Source organism: Gambusia affinis, linkage group LG11 (assembly GCF_019740435.1).
Source record: "Gambusia affinis linkage group LG11, SWU_Gaff_1.0, whole genome shotgun sequence".
In the NCBI taxonomy this organism is placed as follows: Eukaryota; Metazoa; Chordata; class Actinopteri; order Cyprinodontiformes; family Poeciliidae; genus Gambusia; species Gambusia affinis.
Window position 1 is genome coordinate 2,246,103 of NC_057878.1, and position 18,301 is coordinate 2,264,403.

An 18,301-nucleotide genomic window follows, 5' to 3' on the forward strand; every position below is an offset into this window, starting at 1 on the left:
AATCAGAGTACTTTACATATTTAAAGTACAATAGGCTGGACTTAGGAACGCACCGCAATCTATTTGGCCGTATGCTAATTCTGTGGGCAGGCCAGTTTCTGCACGTTCAGTCATTACAATGTGATACAAAGGTGTGTGTTGTTTCAGGTATGTGACTAATTGCAGCAGACCTACTGATAGCAGAAAACCTTGAAGATATTACAGTGCTATTATTGAAGTAAATAAGTGAAACAATCTTTCCAATGGTGATGCAAGCATGAAATTTGCAACAAGTATCTACTGTTGGGCATGACAAAACTCAATATGGCAACCATTTTTCAATATGGCTGACACATCTGACTGAGGCCAACTCTTATGGATCAGATAACTGGTAAAAAAGAAGAAATAAATAATATCCAATAAAGATTTTTTTTTTTGCACTGACATATTAAGGTAATTTTGAACAAAACAAAATTACCATCTTAGAACATATTAGACTAAAGTGACATCCAGGATGGCCATCAAGATGAAATGACATCAAATGCTTTTTAGGACACTCAAACATGCTTTACAGTAAAGTAAGTCATTTCTATTCCTAATCTATTGGGTTCAATATAACATTGGTCCATACTTTTCAGTTAGAACAGCTTCATCTCTTCTGGGAAGGCTGTCCCAGAACAGTTGAAGGCTGTTTATGGGGATTTATGACCATCCTTCCAGAAACGCATTTGTGAGGTCACATACTGATGTTGGACGAGAAGGCCTGGCTCTCAGTTTCCTCTCTAATTCATACCAAAGGTGTTCTATTGGGTTGAGGTCAGGACTCTGTGCAGACCAGTCAAGTTAATCCACACCAGACTCTGCCATCCATGTCTTTATGAACCTTGCTTTGTGCTCTGGTGCTCATGTTGAAAGAGGAAGGGGTCAGCTCCAAGTTGTTTCCACAATGTTGGGAGCTTGGGATTGTCTAAAATGTCTTGGTATGCTGAAGCATTCAGAGTTCCTTTCACTGGAATTAAGGGGCCAAGGTCAGCTCCAGAAAAACAACCCCACACCATAATCCACTCTCCACCAAACTTTACACTCTTCACAATACAGTCAGACAACTACCTTTGTCCTGGGAAATGCCAAACCTTGACTCGTGCATCAGATTGCCAGATGGAGAAGAGCGATTCATAACATCTCCTCTGCTCTAAATTCCAGGGGCGACATGCTTTACAACACTGCATCCAATACTTTGCATTGCACTTGGTGATGTATGGCTAGGATGCAGCTGGTCACCATGGAAACCCATTCCATGAATCTCTCTGTACACTTGTGAGCTGATTGCATGAAGTCTAGAGGTCGATATAGTGACCTCCTGCAGAAAGTTGGTGATCTCTTCTTACTATGCTCTTCAGCATCTGCTGACCTTGGTCTGTCAGTTTATATGGCCTAACACTCTGTGAATGAGTTGCTGTCGTTCCCAAACAATTCAGTTTTCTCATAACACAGCTGACAGCTGACTGTGGAATATTTAGAAGTGAGGAAATTTCACGGATTTGTTGCACAGGTGGTATCACAGTTCACAGAGTGACCCATTCTTTAACAAATATTTGTAAAAAACAGTCTGCATGCCCAGGTGCTTTATAGATCACAGTGAAATAGCCGAATAAGTTTAGATCCATTATCAGCTCTGACCAGTAGGGTGAGATCTTCATACATTCTCAGATGATATTAACAGGTCCTACTGGAACATTCAGTTCCTCCAACATGTAGTCTTTTCAGGGTTGTTACATTGTTTACTCTTAAAATTAAGGATAACAAAAAGTGCACCATGTTCTTCCAAGTAAGTTCAAGTCCTGGACCTGATGTGTGAATCACAGCGTTGCATGTTTAGCATATTATCATCAGTTATTATTCTGGCTTCTTTTTCTCATTTGACTTTCATGTATGCTGTGTTAAATTTTCTCTCCATTTGTAGACATAAATATATTGTGGATATCAGTTTCTTTGGTGGACTTCCATTAGACGAGTCTAGAAAGATCTTAGCTTGACCTGTTTCCTCCTTCACCTCTAAAAACCTCATATTAGGTTCTCACCATGTAACTTTGGTGAATAAGGACCAGATGTCTCCAAGTTCACACGGACAGTTGTATATGATGAGGAATGAATGTGTCCCTTTAATGTGCTATCGTTTATATTAAAACAGTGGCCCTTGTCCAGCCAAGTAAACTGCCGCCACGTCAGTTATAAAAATCTTGCAAGGCATTTAATAAATGTTTGATTTTTGATTTGAGAATCGATATGTTATATATTTTTTTTATCTCACGTGACAACAATGCTGAGTGCCGTACCGTCGGAGAAAACATGTTAAAAATGTCAATGAATAAAAGACAACTTAATTTTATCACAACATTTTAGATCTACTGGTGACATGTTACAGATAAATCACCCCCAATTGATAAGATAATATGAAGCATTAAAAGGTTTGAGCATCAAATATTCTAAATGCCAATTTGCACATTCATTTTGAAAATAAAATAGATACTAGTTCAAAACTATGAACAAAACCGTCCATCTAAGCTTCATGTCATCAGTCTGTCAAGTCATCTGTCGACTTATTGTGTGTGTATGTAATTTTATTAATTTTGTCCTTGTATTTTACTTATACTAAATCATAATTTATTGTGCTTCATAGACTTCAGCACATTAATTTAATTACAAATGTATTCTACTTAACACTAGAAAGAAAATATATAACTTCAAAATGTATGGGTCTATTTTTTGTTTCACTGTGACGCCCATGGCAACTTTTAGTCAACTTAACATTGTTCGTAACAATAGCATAAGTTCACAAATCTGTATTTCCTCTATGAGATAGCAACTGGAATAAGTGACATGGATGCAAGGCAGACAAATGTGTATTCACAACTATTCATACAGCTGAAAAAAAAATCTAAATGTTTTTCTTCTCTATAAGGTTCTTTAAGTCACCAACATGTGTTGGTGACAAAAAACGACAAAAAACAGACCACATTGTTTATGATGCTGTGTGGTTTAAAAACTATTCTTTAATGAAAAATTACTTTATATTTAAATTTTAATACCTTTTGATTAAATAAATTCTCCACACAAAAACAACACATTTGCAAATGTAAGAAAGGTAGTGAAAATATCAAAGTTCAAGAATGACAAACTTACAGAACATAACACCAGACCTGTTACAGGCAAATATCAGAAAAGAGCCACTAAATTATAACTCGGTTCATGATGTATTGAATTTGTGCTGATTATTCTAGAATCTTTTCTGTATAAGATTTTATATTTTAAAATTTCACTTCAGAAATCGATTTTCATATGAACAAACTTAGTAAGTAGAATGTTTTCTGTCAAACAACAGTATGAAGTCCTCAGGTTTAACATATTTTACTCTTCCATCCATCCATTTTCTGATTATTATTATCCTTGCAGCGTCACCAGTCAGGCCAGGGCCAATCTCCAGCAATCAAAAGGCAACCAACAACCTGGGCAAAATGGCCAGTATATTCCTCTTCACAACTGAAATACAAAGAAATATCAGTTAATAGAAGAATTACTACAGAGAAACACAATCCATATACAAGTAAATGAGAAGCAAAATAACACCAACACCACCAGATCTTTTATTGTACTAGCTGATTCATCCTGGCAACTTAACACCTCAACTTTTTTGTTGAGCTCAGGCAGACTGGCCATCTGTGAGGTCTGGAGTATCACAGAGAGGTCGGTGCGCCAGGATGGACGGCGGCCTCCAAACAATCACCAGATTTTTTGTATTTTTCTCACTCCAGCAACAATGTCATGCACAGCAGCTATTTGCAAAGAAAAAGAAGTAGCACTGGCACATGGAATGGCCATATATGCATAAACGTTTCACGTTACTTTGACACATACACAACGCGCAAACAATCCAGGAAGTATACTTACTTTGTCACATACTTCAGAAAGTATGTGACAAAGTAAACAGCAAATCAACATTACATAAAATAGCGTTGTTTGGGAACTTCTGTTAAGGTGCAAAAGCATCTCTTAATGTCCTTCTGGTAAGCTTCACAACCAGGCAGTGTGAAGCTGCATTAAGAACAAAATACGATTAGAGCGTCAGAGGCATCCGGTTTACATGCAAAGCCTGTGGACCAGGGCGCATCGAGAAATGTTGTGGTTTATCTTGTGTGTCTGTTTGAAGTGTTTGAAGCCTTTGGAGAGTTTGACATTTGTGTATGGAGGAATTTTTCTGCCAGAATCCAAGAGCACACATTTTAAGTCTGAAAGCAGGATTTCATGTCTTTTCTTCTCTAAACTTGTAATGATTGTACTCAAAATTTCTCCTTGCACTCAGACTCCGCTCGCTTATGAAACATAGAACTGCCTTTTGGCACAGTCGCCTGGCAACCTCTCAGCCAATAGAATGAAAGTATTGTACTGGGTGCGTTTGTTTCCTTCTAGCGGGTGTGTCTGTGTGGCTACTATCAATTGTAGCAACCTGCGCCACACACTGGATGTAGGGAGAAACAACGACGTCAGCTTTCTGCTTTGTAGTACACTTTGTGTATTTGTGAATAAACAGATCTCAAACTCAAAGATTAAACTCAGCGCACCAGACTGTAGCTATGGTAACAAAACAATCTAACTATGAATATTGTTCTTTGAACTTTTACAAAGTAAACTTGCCAGCTCCTTAAAAATCTTACATATAAATGTTAAACAATTTCAAATCTTTGAATTTATGTATGCTGAAACTATTACACCATGCTCCAAATTATTATGCAAATTGTATTTAAGTGTCATAAAGATTGGATTTGTTGTTGTGCTATTAAATTTATAGATGGTATTGTGTGTCAATTATAGTGAATCACTATAATTAATTTCAGAGAGCTGGTTGATGAGTTTGTCTGGTGAGCTCAATTAAAGGAAATCTACTTAAGAAGGATGTTCCACATTATTAAGCAGGCCACAGGTTTCAAGCAATAAGGGAAATAAAAAGGATCTCTGCTGATGAAAATCATCAGATAGTGTAGTTACATATGACAAGGTATGAAAACATTAGATATTTAAGAAAAACTGAAGCGTTCTCGTACTGTGAAGAGATTTGTGGCTGATTCAGAACAAAGATGGTTTGTACAGATAAAGACATAATGAGGAAGGATTCTGTTAGACAAATTCATTGGATTAAGAGAGCAGCTGTTAAAATGCCTTTAAAAAGCAGCAAACAGTTATTTGAAGCTGCTGGAGCCTCTGGAACCTCAAGGTGGAGGATCCTCCAGAGGCTTGTGGTGCATGAACCTACTATTGGGCCCCTAACCAGAGCTCACAAGCAGAAACGGTCGCAGTGGGTCCAACTGTACATGAAGGATTAATTTTCAAACAGACTTGTTCACTGATGACTGCTGTGCAACCCTGGATGGTCCAGATGGACGCAGTAGTGGATTTGTGGTGAATGGCCACCACATCCCAACAGGGCTGTGACGTCAACAAGGAGGTGGTGGAGTCATTTTTTGGGCTGAAATCATGTGGAGAGAGAGAGCTGGTCGGGCCCTTCAGAGTCCATGAAGGTGTGAAAATGACCATGGCAAAATATATGGACTTTCTGACTGATCACTTTCTTTCATGGTTCAGAAAGAAGAGCCGTACCTTCTGTAGCAAAATCTTCTTCATGCATGACAATGAATGCTGCAAGAAATACCACTGTGTCATTGGCTGCTATGGGCATAAAAGGGAAGAAACTCATGGTGTGGTCACCATCCTCCTCTGACCCCTGACCTCAACCCTATTGAGAACCTTTGGAGTTTCCTCCAGCAGAAGATCTGATGGTGGAATGCAGTTCATATCAAACAGCAGCTCTGGGAAGGTATTCTGACATCCTGCAAAGAATTTCAAGCAGAAACTTTCCACAAACTCACAAGTTAAATGGATGCAAGAATTGTGCTGTAATATCAAAGGAGTCCTATGCTAACATGTAACTTGGTCTGTTAAGATGTTTTTGATAAAATAGGTTTTGATTTTAGTACCTGTGACCAGTTAATGCTGCACATTCAAAGAATGACCGTTTGCAGTTCTTTAAAATCCATAAAATGTTTAGGAAATCTGCATTTTGAGTTTTTTATTTTTGAAAAAAATAATGTTCTCTTGGGGAGCTTTGTTCAGTCAAATTTGATTTATACTGTAATAGTTCATGACTTGAAAATGATACTGACCGTCATTTGCATTGACCATTTAAGAAAATCTGAGAAAATATCACTTGCATAATAATTTGGAACACGGTGTAAATCACATTTAGAAGCATTGATAATCTCAATAAACAAATGTTACATTTATGTATCTGTGGTTTGTGCTAAAATATTTGCATTTAAGAGGCCCCTGAAGCCCTGGGGGCCTTATGGACCCACTGATTTAATTTGGATTAAACAGTGGTGCAAATAATTGAGATACATTTTAATTGTATTTTTTGATGGACCCTAATATTACAGCAAGTGTTTAAACACAAAAATGGCAAAGAAAGAAAGTGGTTCATGTACTGTGAAGAAAAACCACTATGTTGACCTGCCACAATATAGACTGGAATCATATACATTCATCAACATCACTAGTATTGCTGTAACTTGAGTATTGTTGTAACTTGTACTGTAGTGAGTCATAACTAAAGTACAGTAAAATCTGTGCCAGGTGTTGGTAACATTCCACGTACCGATTTCTTTGGGACAGTTTCGTCCAGGGCTAACCTGATTTTTTTTCTCCCACCCGTCACTGTTGGAGAATAAGCAGACAATGAAGAATTAAAAGACACTTACCTGGACGCCAATAAATACTGAAAGCACAGAACATGAAGCACAAAGCACTGTGGCTAGCACTTTGTAGCCACAGTGCTTTTAAAAAGTGGAACAGAGGAACATGATACATAATTGAAAAGACTGGAGACTTGGGTTGTACATAATTTGAGTAGTTTGAGTCTTACTTAAAGAACAGTAATGCTTTTGTGTCAAAAAGCAACTTTTCATTTGAGCAAACATAAGTGGCATGCGGAATACCTGCAGGTTCAATCCTGGGCCCCTCTTATTTCATATCTACAACGTCCTGCCAGCTAAGGTTATAACAGTGAAGATTGAAGATTAGTTAACATATTTTTGCAGATGATACACAGTTCTACATTACATTGTCACCCAGGTGACCATGAAACCATCCAAGCAATAAGCAGATTAATTCAATAAAGCAATGCTTGAAGGTGTCATAACATTTTCCATCTGGACAAAAAAACCCAAAAACTAACATTATTATCTTTGGACTAAAAGAGGAAGAATCTGTAGTTTGCAGTCAGTACAAGTTATTGCAGCTAGAAGCCAATGATGAGGCATGAAATTTGGCTGTGGTGATTGACTACACCCTGCAGTACATACACACAACTGAGTAGGAGTTGAACTGCCAGCTTGTCATGGAGAGAAGCATAAAGTTTATCAGAGTTTATCACCTGTGCTTTTTACAATGGTTTGTTTGAATAAAACCTTTATCTGTTGTTAACAGAAACATCTGTGTTAAACAGAATTTTGTTGATATATTTGTGCACGCAAAAAAAAACACCCTTATGCAAAAACGCCACTTCACACACAAAAAGACTTAATAAATGATCTTCAAAGTCTTCTTTTTTTTTCCTCCTCCAATTTGGTCCATGTTTTCTTGGCTGCTGATGGTCCAAATACCCAGAGTGGCTATGATTAAATATCACTCCGGTGGGAAGCTTTCAAAATTAAAGCTGATAAATATGAATGATCAGGTTGTTTCATTTAAAATGATGGTTTTACTCACCACAGCTGGTTAGCTTCATTTCTTTGAAGGAATGACTGATGTGATTCCTGATTGAGCAGACCAGACGACCTGTTGTCTTTGGTTTCAGAAGAATGGTGCTGGCCAGAATGTCTCCATACATGTTCTCAAAGCCTTTCAGTGGTTTTCCATCCAGAGTCCATTCGTACCAAGTATTGTCCCCGGCCTCAGAAAAGCAGAACACCCTCTGCTTACCCAAGGAAGCACACTTAGAGACTAGCCGGGCAGAAGACACAGGAGCTGAGAGAAAAAAAACACAGAAATATTATTTAAATATTAAATTAAAATATATGCCTTTTTTCCATTTGATGAGAAGTTGGAAATGAACAGAACATACATGACAGCTATATTTCACATTTTATGTATGAAATACAATGCTAGAAATTTATAACTTCTATTAATATATGAAAAGAAAAACAAAGGAAGCCGAAAATGTAGGAAGATCAACAGTGGATTACCTTCAACGTACAGCTGCAGAGTTTTTGAGCCGTTGTATTTTCCATTTTCACTAATCAGATCAAGTTTATATAGACCAGTGTCATCCATTTTCAGGTTAGTGATCCTAACTGTCCCATTTCTTGGAAAAAAGTTAAATCTGCTGTCTCTTATACGGGTTACAGTCTTCTTGGCCATCCAGCGCAGTAACACTGAGCGGCTCTTTGTCCACTTGAAATAAGGTATTTTTGAGGCATCAGCCATTAGCTGAATGTGCAATGTTCCTCCCAAAGATCCATAGCATTTGACTCCATCATGCATGGCAACACAGGAAGATTTCAAACCTTAGAAAAGAAGAAAAATGAGAAGGAAAATGTAATTGTATGAAACAAGTTGTCGTACCCCACAACAGCAAGACTCGACATTGAAATTGAGCTATGATGACAAAAAGGAGTTGGAAAGTACAGCCAGCTGATAACTTTTATTGCAACTGCAAATCCAATATGAATCACAATGACCCACAAATATCACAATATACTGGAGATACACCAATCTGAAAATTTAGGCAGATATCAAAATTCCATATTGGCACAGGTGTTATAGCTGGTAATTATGTTATTAGTTAGACAGGCTTATGGTGTTCTGAGCTATTTCTATAGTTATGCTCCAAAGTGGCTAGAAAAACTAGCCACTTTTCTAATTTTCTTCCTCTACTCTTCTCAAATTTACATTATTTGCTGTTAACTTTGCGTACACTCTCAGTTATTTTTCTTTCCACAGGAGCTCCACCTGGACTGGTGTTCTGTTTAGCTGTGATACCTTCCTGGAGGAGGACATCTGCTGAGAAAATGCAGATGATAGCAGAACATCTCCATCTTCTGCTATTAACCTTTCACTGTCATGAACACTGAGATAATCCAACATCAGTTCATCTGTTTCGTATTGTGTATTCTGCTCTGTCTCCTCAAAACCTCAGCTGCCATGGCTACTACTATAATAATTATTATTATTATTAGTAGTAGTAGTAGTAGTATTTCTGTTCATTCTATAATCATTTCACGCCAAAAGAAAAAGCTTCAGATACCTACCGGTAATTAAAAATGATAAATACATTTGACTTTATGCTAACAATGTGTGTACTGACTTAATAATACGACAACAAAAACTTTTTCATCAGCTGGGATTAAATAAGGTATTGATAATTGAAAGATTATCACCCATACTGTAATGATTTGTGTGTCTGATAACATCATAGGCATGACCCAATGCAGATACAGCAAATGAAGACTTTGATTTTGGTTTAAGAAGGAAACTCTAAGAATATCCTTGAAATCCACAACATGAAAAAAATGAACCAATGTAGAAAATATTAAACAATGTATCATTAAGAGATTTCACTGTTTTTTTCTCTAAAAGTACAGCCAGCTAGAATGTATCAGAAAACCAGGCAAAACAACCACAGAGTCAATAAAGTGTTATGTGAAAAGAATCATAAAGAGCTCACCACAGCAGACTCCTATCAGCATTAACTGAAGTCCAATCACAGCTTTCATGTCTCTATGAAGATTAGATTTGTTGTTGAATAGCTGTTAAAATAAACATATTCTACAGTTGATAGCTTGTCCTGTTACTGATTAGCTTCAGAAGAAAAACTGTACAAATACCTTTGGTTCAGGTAATTGTTAGCTTTTTCTATCACTCAGCTCTTCTATTGGCAGCCCAAGGAAAGGAGTTGGAGTCAGTAGCAAACCAGAGACCAATTTATTCTTGACCACATGTAAAGTTGTACAGCACTGAGCCTTTTATGCAGTGTTACCACAGAAAGAGGCAAGAAATCAGAGTACTTTACATATTTATCTTCTTTTGTTAGTATGCCCCAGACAATAGGCTGGACTTAGGAACGCACCGCAATCTATTTGGCCGTATGCTAATTCTGTGGGCAGGCCAGTTTCTGCACGTTCAGTCATTACAATGTGATACAAAAGTGTGTGTTGTTTCAGGTATGTGACTAATTGCAGCAGACCTACTGATAGCAGAAAACCTTGAAGATATTACAGTGCTATTATTGAAGTAAATAAGTGAAACAATCTTTCCAATGGTGATGCAAGCTTGAAATGTGCTACATGTATTGTTTATGTGCCTTGCGATGGACTGGCGACCTATTGAGGGTAACCCCGCTGTCATAAATTGTGGAATTTGAGGTGGTGAGGATGAACGCGGTTGGACCCAGGTTGAAGTGCAAAATTATAGTTTAATATAGGTTTCTTAAGTTCACAAAATCCAGGTGGCACAGGTAAACCATCAAGCAGGGAACGTAGACACTGGATGAGAACACAAAAACTGTGATCACAAAAACAAGACACATACGACAATGACAAACCATGTTAAGGATCTGACCAGAAACAAGAGACACAAGTGGGTTTGAATACACAGGGAACGTCATAGAGCTTTGGAACCAACGTCACTACGTATGACGTTTACGTCTCGCGCAGTCGCTCTGTAGCATTTTTAAAGGCCACAGACCAAAACACACTTTATTCAGGCGTTTCATTGTGTTTCCGAACGCATGTTTTCAAGTTGGATATTGGATATTTGCGCTCCGCAGAGCAACGGCTGTTTAGTTCAAGGTTGATCTGATTTATGCTAATTTCAGCCAGCTGTTATCTATCGCTCCCTCCTCAAGCGCTCGGAGGTTCACATAGAGACCGTCAATTTCCAAACCAAACACTGTAAATAAATGTCTTGCCTTGTGACCACCTGATACAAAAAAGTGGTAATTCATGCTATTACATGAGCCACACTATCCTCTATTGAAATTTTAATTCATATTCAATATTTTAAATAATTTTAATGTTAACTAATATCTTTTCTTCAATAGTTTCCAAATCGTTGCCCCATTAACCCAAAATCAGTGTGAAAATGTTCTACTACACTATATAGATGAAGCACACTCATCTTTATTACATTTTAGCACTTTCTATATTTTTTAGCTATTTCTGTCATCAAAATTTAGTAGTTTTCTTCAATAGCTTCTAGGTCATGTGACCTATTAACTCAAAATCCATGTGAAATTATTCTACTAAACTGTATAGATGAGGCACATATTTTTATTCCATTTTGGCCCCTTTTTTATTTTTTTACTAATTTTATATTTAAAAAAATGTTATAAAATGTATTACCTCAGATGATCATCACATTTGTTACCTGTAATGTTCAATTTCATAAAATTCTAGGACAGGATCTATTTTATTTTATGTTCACTTCTTACCTGAAATATGTTTAAATACAACAAATATTTACTTAAAGTGTCATATATTTTATAACATTTACTTACCGCTTTTATTGTTTACTCTGAAATGTTTAATTACACATTAAATGTTTAAAGATGGGCTCTTTCATCTGGTTTTGCAGTAAACATTTAATGTACTCACCCGGACAAAATGTCTGATTATATAATTGTTTACTTTAATCACATAAAATGTGATATTTAAAAATATAATCTTTCATTACATGTACAATTATTACATAAAATATTTTTAATATCAAATTTTTACTTAAAATATGATTCATTTCATCAACTGTTTCACTTCATCACCTGTTTACATGCAACTTGAAGTGCTTGAATCAAACGTTTCATGAATGTTTGCCACATGAAATTATTAAGTGAGAGAAATGAGCCACTTCCAACTGACACATATTTCAACACAAATGGTTCATGTTCCTCTTCAGAGTGTGCAGCCTTGCTGAGCTCCTCTCCTGGGGTTTCCTCCTCAGCCTCTCCAACTTGCTTCCTAGAACACACATCAGTATTAATACTGTCAATTTGACAACACTACAAAACTTAAATAGTTCACTTCACAGTAATGGAATAACCTTGATGTCCACTGACAAAACTCGGACTATGCTACATAAAAAATATAAGCCCGACCTAAACAAGGTTGACCCACTTAAATGAACTCAACATAAACTGAACATGAGTACACCCGGACAAAATTCTAGCAAAAAATTATGACACGACACCAACGATTCGAATTTAGACATTCACCGAGCAAACCAGTAGGTATCTTTGGATGTTGGAGAATGTAACATCAAGACGTTTCAACTGCTGATGGTCTGTTTTTCATCTTTTTACCATTTCAGTCATGTGATTGGACATTACATCCAATAACGCAGCAAGTTCGTACCATTGCTAAATTATTTTAAGAAACTTGGATTCAAAAAATCTGCGAGAAAGTGATTTTTGCCAGTTATGTTTATGGCCCCAGATGGCGCTCATATCCCTTCATAATCTTCACTGCAGACTACATCTACAGGAGTGACGTCAGGTTCCAAAGCTCTATTGGGGAAACAAGGGACAGCTGTGGACAATCAAGGGGTAGAAAGGACAACAATTAACCCAATTAACTGAAAAAACACCCACAAAATCCAAATCCTCATACCCGCCTTTCGCCTGTTGACTGCTAGAGATAGACCCCTACTGGGTGACCCCAGTAGAGATAAGTGTGTTGGATAATAGATGAATGTATTCTTTATGCAGTGTTAACACCACAGAAAGAGCCAAGTAATCAGAGCACATTATATATTCTTCTTGAGCAGGGGTAGGGAACTCCAGGCCTCGAGAGACGGTCTCCTGCGACTTTTAGATGCATCTCAGCTTCAACACACCTGAGTAAAATAATGAGGTCATTAGCAGGACTCTGGAGAACCTGACTGCACTTAGGAGGTCATTCAGCTATTGGATTCAGGTGTGTTGAAGCTGAGATACATCTAAAGGTTGCAGGCTCCCGAGGCCTGGAGTTCCCTACCCCTGTTCTTGAGCGTACATGCCCCGGACAATGGGCTGGACTTAAAAACGCACTGCATTCTGTTTGGGCATATCCTAATACTGTAGGCAGGCCAGCTTCTGCACATATCCATGACAAGGATCCGACAGGGAACAAGAGACAAGTGGGTTTAAATACTTTAAATACACAGAGAAGGTAATCAGGGGAAACAAGGTTGTTGTTAAAATGTGATACAAAAGTGTGAGTTTTGTTTCAGGAATGTGACTAATTGCACATGCTGATAGCATAAGACCTTGAAGATATTACAGTCCTATTAGTGAAGCAAATAAGTGAAACAATCTTTCCAATGGTGATGTGACATACTACTGGCCATGATAAAGCTCAATATGGTGACCATTTTTCAAGATGGCTGACACATCTGACTGAGGCCTACTGTTATAGGACAGAAAACTTGTTAAAAAATAAGAAAGAATTTCCAATCTGTTTTTTTTTTTTCTTTTGTTGTACTAACATGGTAAGTGAAGGTAATTTTGTCCTATGCAGTTGGATATTAGACTAGCTTCCAAGATGGCCATGACTAAAGACACATTTTGTGGTATCTTGGCTATTAATACACCTAGAAATTTTTTTTTCTTCTAATATTATATTTGGGGGGTCAGAGAAATAGACAGTCACATAATTCTATCAGGGTCAGATATAATGAGACAAATTGAAAGAAAATCAAATTGTAGTTAACAGTCTGTTCACAGAAAATAAATCTACACACAAAAAAATGTTGCTATAGCATACAAGATGTCACAGTATAGTATTTTGGCAACTGTCACTCTTAACAGTTTAAATGTTTCTCTAACAGAACAAACTGGAATAAATGAATACAACACTTTTCTTTTGAGTGTTTGTGTTCCAACAGAAAAAGACAAACTGCTGGTCTGGACGGGCTTGATCTGGGAGACATGAAAAGTGGGATGGCTGCATAGGGAAGCCAGAAGACGGAGACGTACTGCAGATGGAGTGAATATAGTATCGTTATCAAATGGGCCAATGAACCTGGGAAAAATTTATTTGAGATAGATTTTAACGGAAAATCAAGAGTGGACAACCAAACCTTCTGGCCAGGAGTGTAGGTGGGAGCCGGGGGTCCGTTTCTGGTCAGCGAGGCACTTGTACTGGGCGGAGGTGTTATTGAGGGCGTCGATGGTGGTTTTCCAGATGTTTTTGCAGCGGCGGATGTGATGTTGTATGGATGTGACAGCAATGTTATTCTCATCAGAGGAGAGCAATGGTGGCTGGTAACCTAGAGAAGTGTTTCTTAATTCCAGTCCTTGGAACATGCAGGCACCTAAAACATGCGTGCATGTTTTAGGTGTTTCCCTTCTGCCACACACCTGGATTGAATCTTTGGGTGATTAACAGGCTCCTGCAGTACTTGGTGGCTGCAGAAGATGTCATGCAATCATTTGAATCAGCTGTTCTGGTATAGAGGCACATCTAAAACATGCAGGCAGGGGGGCCCCAAGGACTGGAATTGGGAAACACTGACGTAGAGAGACTTCAAAAAGAGAGAAACCAGTGGCTGCAGAGATGTGACTATAAGGAGTGTCTTCAACCAATGGGAGGAAACAGCTCCAATCAGAGGGATTGGTGGAGGTAAAATCATGGAGAACAAAAAATAGTAAAATTATGACGAACTGGAGACACAAGTAGATCACAAGGAAGATTAATTGATTTTAGAGAAATCAATTAACCTAACAGTCATGCTTTTGGACTTTGGGAGGAAGCCAGAATACTCAAAGACAGGAAACTCAAAATAAATACACAGAAAAACACAGATCGTCACATCTTTATAATCAACTAAATCTAGTACTAATCGAATATTATCAGAAATGTTCCATCCAGGCATGAAGCCGTTTTGAGATTCGTGGATAATATCATTTAAACCATTTTTCAGTCTTTTAACTAAAATGGAGGCCACAATTTTATAGTCATTATTTCATAAAGTGATGCCACGCCAGTTACCTGTTATTAAATGGTCTTTATTTGGTTTAGGGATCAGAGTGATCAGAGTGATCAGAGTGATGAGATAGGGTCAATGAAACAGGGTCTTATAATCCATTAACAATGAGTCATTGTTAATGGATTCATTATAAACTGCGAAAAGAAATTCTGAAGTTTCCGTCAAGAATTTGCGATAAAATTCTGATGTCAAACCATCATTGCCTGGTGACTTGTTAGATTTAAGGTTATTGATGCCCCATTTTATCTCCTCAATACAGATTTTTTCAACACAATCCTCTTTTAAAGAGTCATTAGCATTGTTCACTTCTACTAAAGAGTTTAATACATCTGTGCTATCTGTGCAGTTAGCATTTTTATGAAGATCTCTATAAAAAATTTATATATATTTTGAAATTACTGAATTATCTTCTGTTACAGGATTATTTATATTTAATTTGGATAATGATTTTCTTTCAAAGTTTCTGTTTTCCATATTAATAAAGTATTTGGTATTTTTTTCACCTTCCTCAATCCATTTTAATCTAGATAAATAAAAACACCGCATGTGTTTTCTTTATACATTTCATCTAACTCTTCTTGATGTTTCTGCAAACACAACTGTGGATGTATGTTAAGGTCAGATCTGGACACATTGCTGTCTTGTTTGACATGATGGGAAAGTCAAAAAATAAATTGGTCAGGACATCAGGAAGAGTCTTGTGGAGCTGCACCAATCTGGTTCAACCTTGGCCATGGGACCAATATCGAATTCAATCAGAAGGTGTGTCCAAACTTTTGGTCTGGACTGTACATCGGGCCAGCCCACGTAGGTGTCGAAGCTGCCCTGATGATTACAAATGGATAGTAGTACAATGGATGGGAATAGTTTCCTATTCCGATAGCAGTGACCATCAGGGCCGCTTGGACACTTGATGTGGATGTGGCACCCGTCGATTGCACCCACAGTCTTTACAAAGGCTCTGTGGCATCCAAGCCTTGCAATATTTCTATCACAATTATAGGATGAATAAAAAATAAGGAGACATGAAAAGCAACATGATCAACTATGATAAAAAAAACATACATATATATACATAGAATGTATACATAAGAAACTTAATTAAGCAAGGTGACGTCCCTGCCCCTTCCTGTTTGGTGCAGTGAGGTGTACTTGGGTCCTCTGGGGTTTTAAGGAGGTGGATGACTTGGTGGCAAATGTCAACTACCCCTTCTGTGACCTCAGAGGGTCACAGAAGACTAGATCTGACGATGTCATTGACAGTGGAATGAGGCATCCCAAATACTCTGGAGACAACTCTGTAGGATGCGCCACTCACCAAGCAGAAGAGAAAAACTAAGGTCTCAATTGACATGGATATGGTGCTATGTCAACCCTTGATGTTTCCTATTTTGATGAGTCTTTTAGACCAGGTGTTAATATACAGCCATGAAAAAATTATCATAATTTCAAAATACTTTTATTCACCAGCATTAAACATGACATATTTAATACCAGGAATCCATGATTCTCCTCATGCTCATGAACCTCATGCCTCCATATCCCATCTCCCTGAAGCTCCTGTACTCTCCAGGCCTCATGTACATCATCCTGCCTCTGTAGTGAGGGTGCTCGTACATCAGCCAGTGGCCGTCCATCACATGGCAGGACATGCAGTCAGACATGTGGTAACGATCCAGGAAGGAGTCACAGTCATCCATACACTCATGCATGTGACCACCGAAGTTCTCTCTTTCATAGATCCTCATCCTGTAGGATCCCCTGTACTGTAAAAGAAAAAAAACCAAACAAATATAAAGGTAATGAATACGCTGCTGTTAGTTCAGATTAGCAGAAAGCTTCACCAACCCACCATGGGAATCATACGACAAGACCTGATCCAGTCCCTCCAGCCCATCATACTCATGTAGTCAGCGTATTCTCCCCTCCTGAAGAAATACTGGTTTCCCATGTAGTTGGGGCGGTCATAGACCATGAAGCAGCTCTCCACCCTGCAGGAGTGACACCTGCTCATGTAGGAGGACATGTCAGCACAGTCGCTCATGCACTCATAGTGGCGACCCATAAAGTTCCTATCCTCATAGAAGATGATCTGGAAAAGAGAAAACCACCTTTTGAAATCAATTCCTATGTGACAGAATAAGTATTTTTCAATCCCTATAGATTGCCTACCTTGCCCCTCATGTACATGTCAGTGTTGCTCGTCTCAGTGGTGCTCATGTTGGCTGCTGATGAGTGGTTGCTCTTGCTCCTGTTCTGCCTTCCTACCTGGTTTAACCCTTTCCTTTTATACCTGAGCGAATGTAAAGAACAACTGACCCTCACTTCACAGAACTACTAACTAAGCAAATTACTATAGAGCTGCACAGAATGCAGAGGTTATGTTCTGTTTCTTTCTTTGTCTTCAGTCTTTAGAAAGGTCTTTCAGATTTTACAAGCAGCATTTTTAACAGTGCTTATTACAATAGACTGAGCCACGTGAATGTTAAGAATTCTGTGTATGACTTGAATGAAACATTGTTTCTACAGTGGTTATCTAAACTATAATGATTTTTTTGTTTTTGGTGTTTACAAAGTGAAAATGTACTTCAGCGCTCAAGGTACTCAATATGAAGAAATTTGGTGCAATCTATTCTCCTATGGTAATAACGGTATTGTAAGTATACCTTGTTGTGAGAAAAAGATTAGTTTTGTTTTAGGGTGAAACTTACAATTGAAACCAGATATTTACATTCACTGGATAAAAAGACAGTCTGTTAAATCAGTTAAGTTAAATCAGGCCATACTGTTCTTGTTCTAGGTGAATAAGAATTAACATTTTTTCCTATTTGCTAAATGTCAGAAAACTTAATGAGAAAATTTTCTTAGAGATTTTATTGTAACTTGCTTTGAATTCAGGTGTTTACATGCAGAATGAACATTGTGTCTTTAAAAAATAGAAAAAGCCTGGATGATGATGTTATGGCTTTAGAAACCTTTGATAGGTTAACTGACTATGGAGGTAAATATGTGCTGTCAGGATTTGAATTAAAAATGCCTCTGAAATTTGAATGTTGTATATTACTGCTTACTTTTTCAGTGTTAAAATAAATTGAGAATATATTTTTAACCTAAAAAAAAATTCAGCGTCATTATTTGTACATGAAAAAAAATCAGTGCCATTATTTGTACATGGTTGCAATTTTTATTTATTAAAAAGAAATCACATTCCTATATCAAAGTGATCAAATTTTCATATACATATTTCTTCAGT

The 18,301-nt window shown here is 37.6% G+C and overlaps 2 protein-coding genes across 3 annotated transcripts; both read right to left on the bottom strand.

The window, feature by feature from the left end:
* Positions 1–3,007: 3,007 nt before the first annotated feature.
* On the bottom strand, positions 3,008–10,078 carry LOC122839498. 2 transcript variants are annotated; one of them, XM_044131105.1, is made up of 6 exons: positions 9,915–10,078; positions 9,755–9,836; positions 8,274–8,594; positions 7,798–8,055; positions 6,686–6,744; positions 3,008–3,519 (listed from the first exon to the last, which is right to left on the bottom strand). In XM_044131105.1, exons 2-6 carry the CDS (start codon positions 9,801–9,803, stop codon positions 3,514–3,516), a joined length of 693 nt encoding a protein of 230 aa, XP_043987040.1. In that variant the 5' UTR covers positions 9,804–9,836; positions 9,915–10,078; the 3' UTR covers positions 3,008–3,513. The 2 variants fall into 2 exon arrangements, with proteins under 2 accessions (XP_043987040.1, XP_043987041.1); XM_044131106.1 differs by having other exon boundaries at positions 9,755–9,807; positions 9,915–9,960.
* Positions 10,079–16,535: 6,457 nt separating this feature from the next.
* LOC122839499 (gamma-crystallin M3-like) lies at positions 16,536–17,304 on the bottom strand. Its single transcript, XM_044131108.1, has 3 exons — positions 17,221–17,304; positions 16,901–17,140; positions 16,536–16,814 (listed from the first exon to the last, which is right to left on the bottom strand). Exons 1-3 carry the CDS (start codon positions 17,266–17,268, stop codon positions 16,536–16,538), a joined length of 567 nt encoding a protein of 188 aa, XP_043987043.1. The 5' UTR covers positions 17,269–17,304.
* Positions 17,305–18,301: the final 997 nt, after the last annotated feature.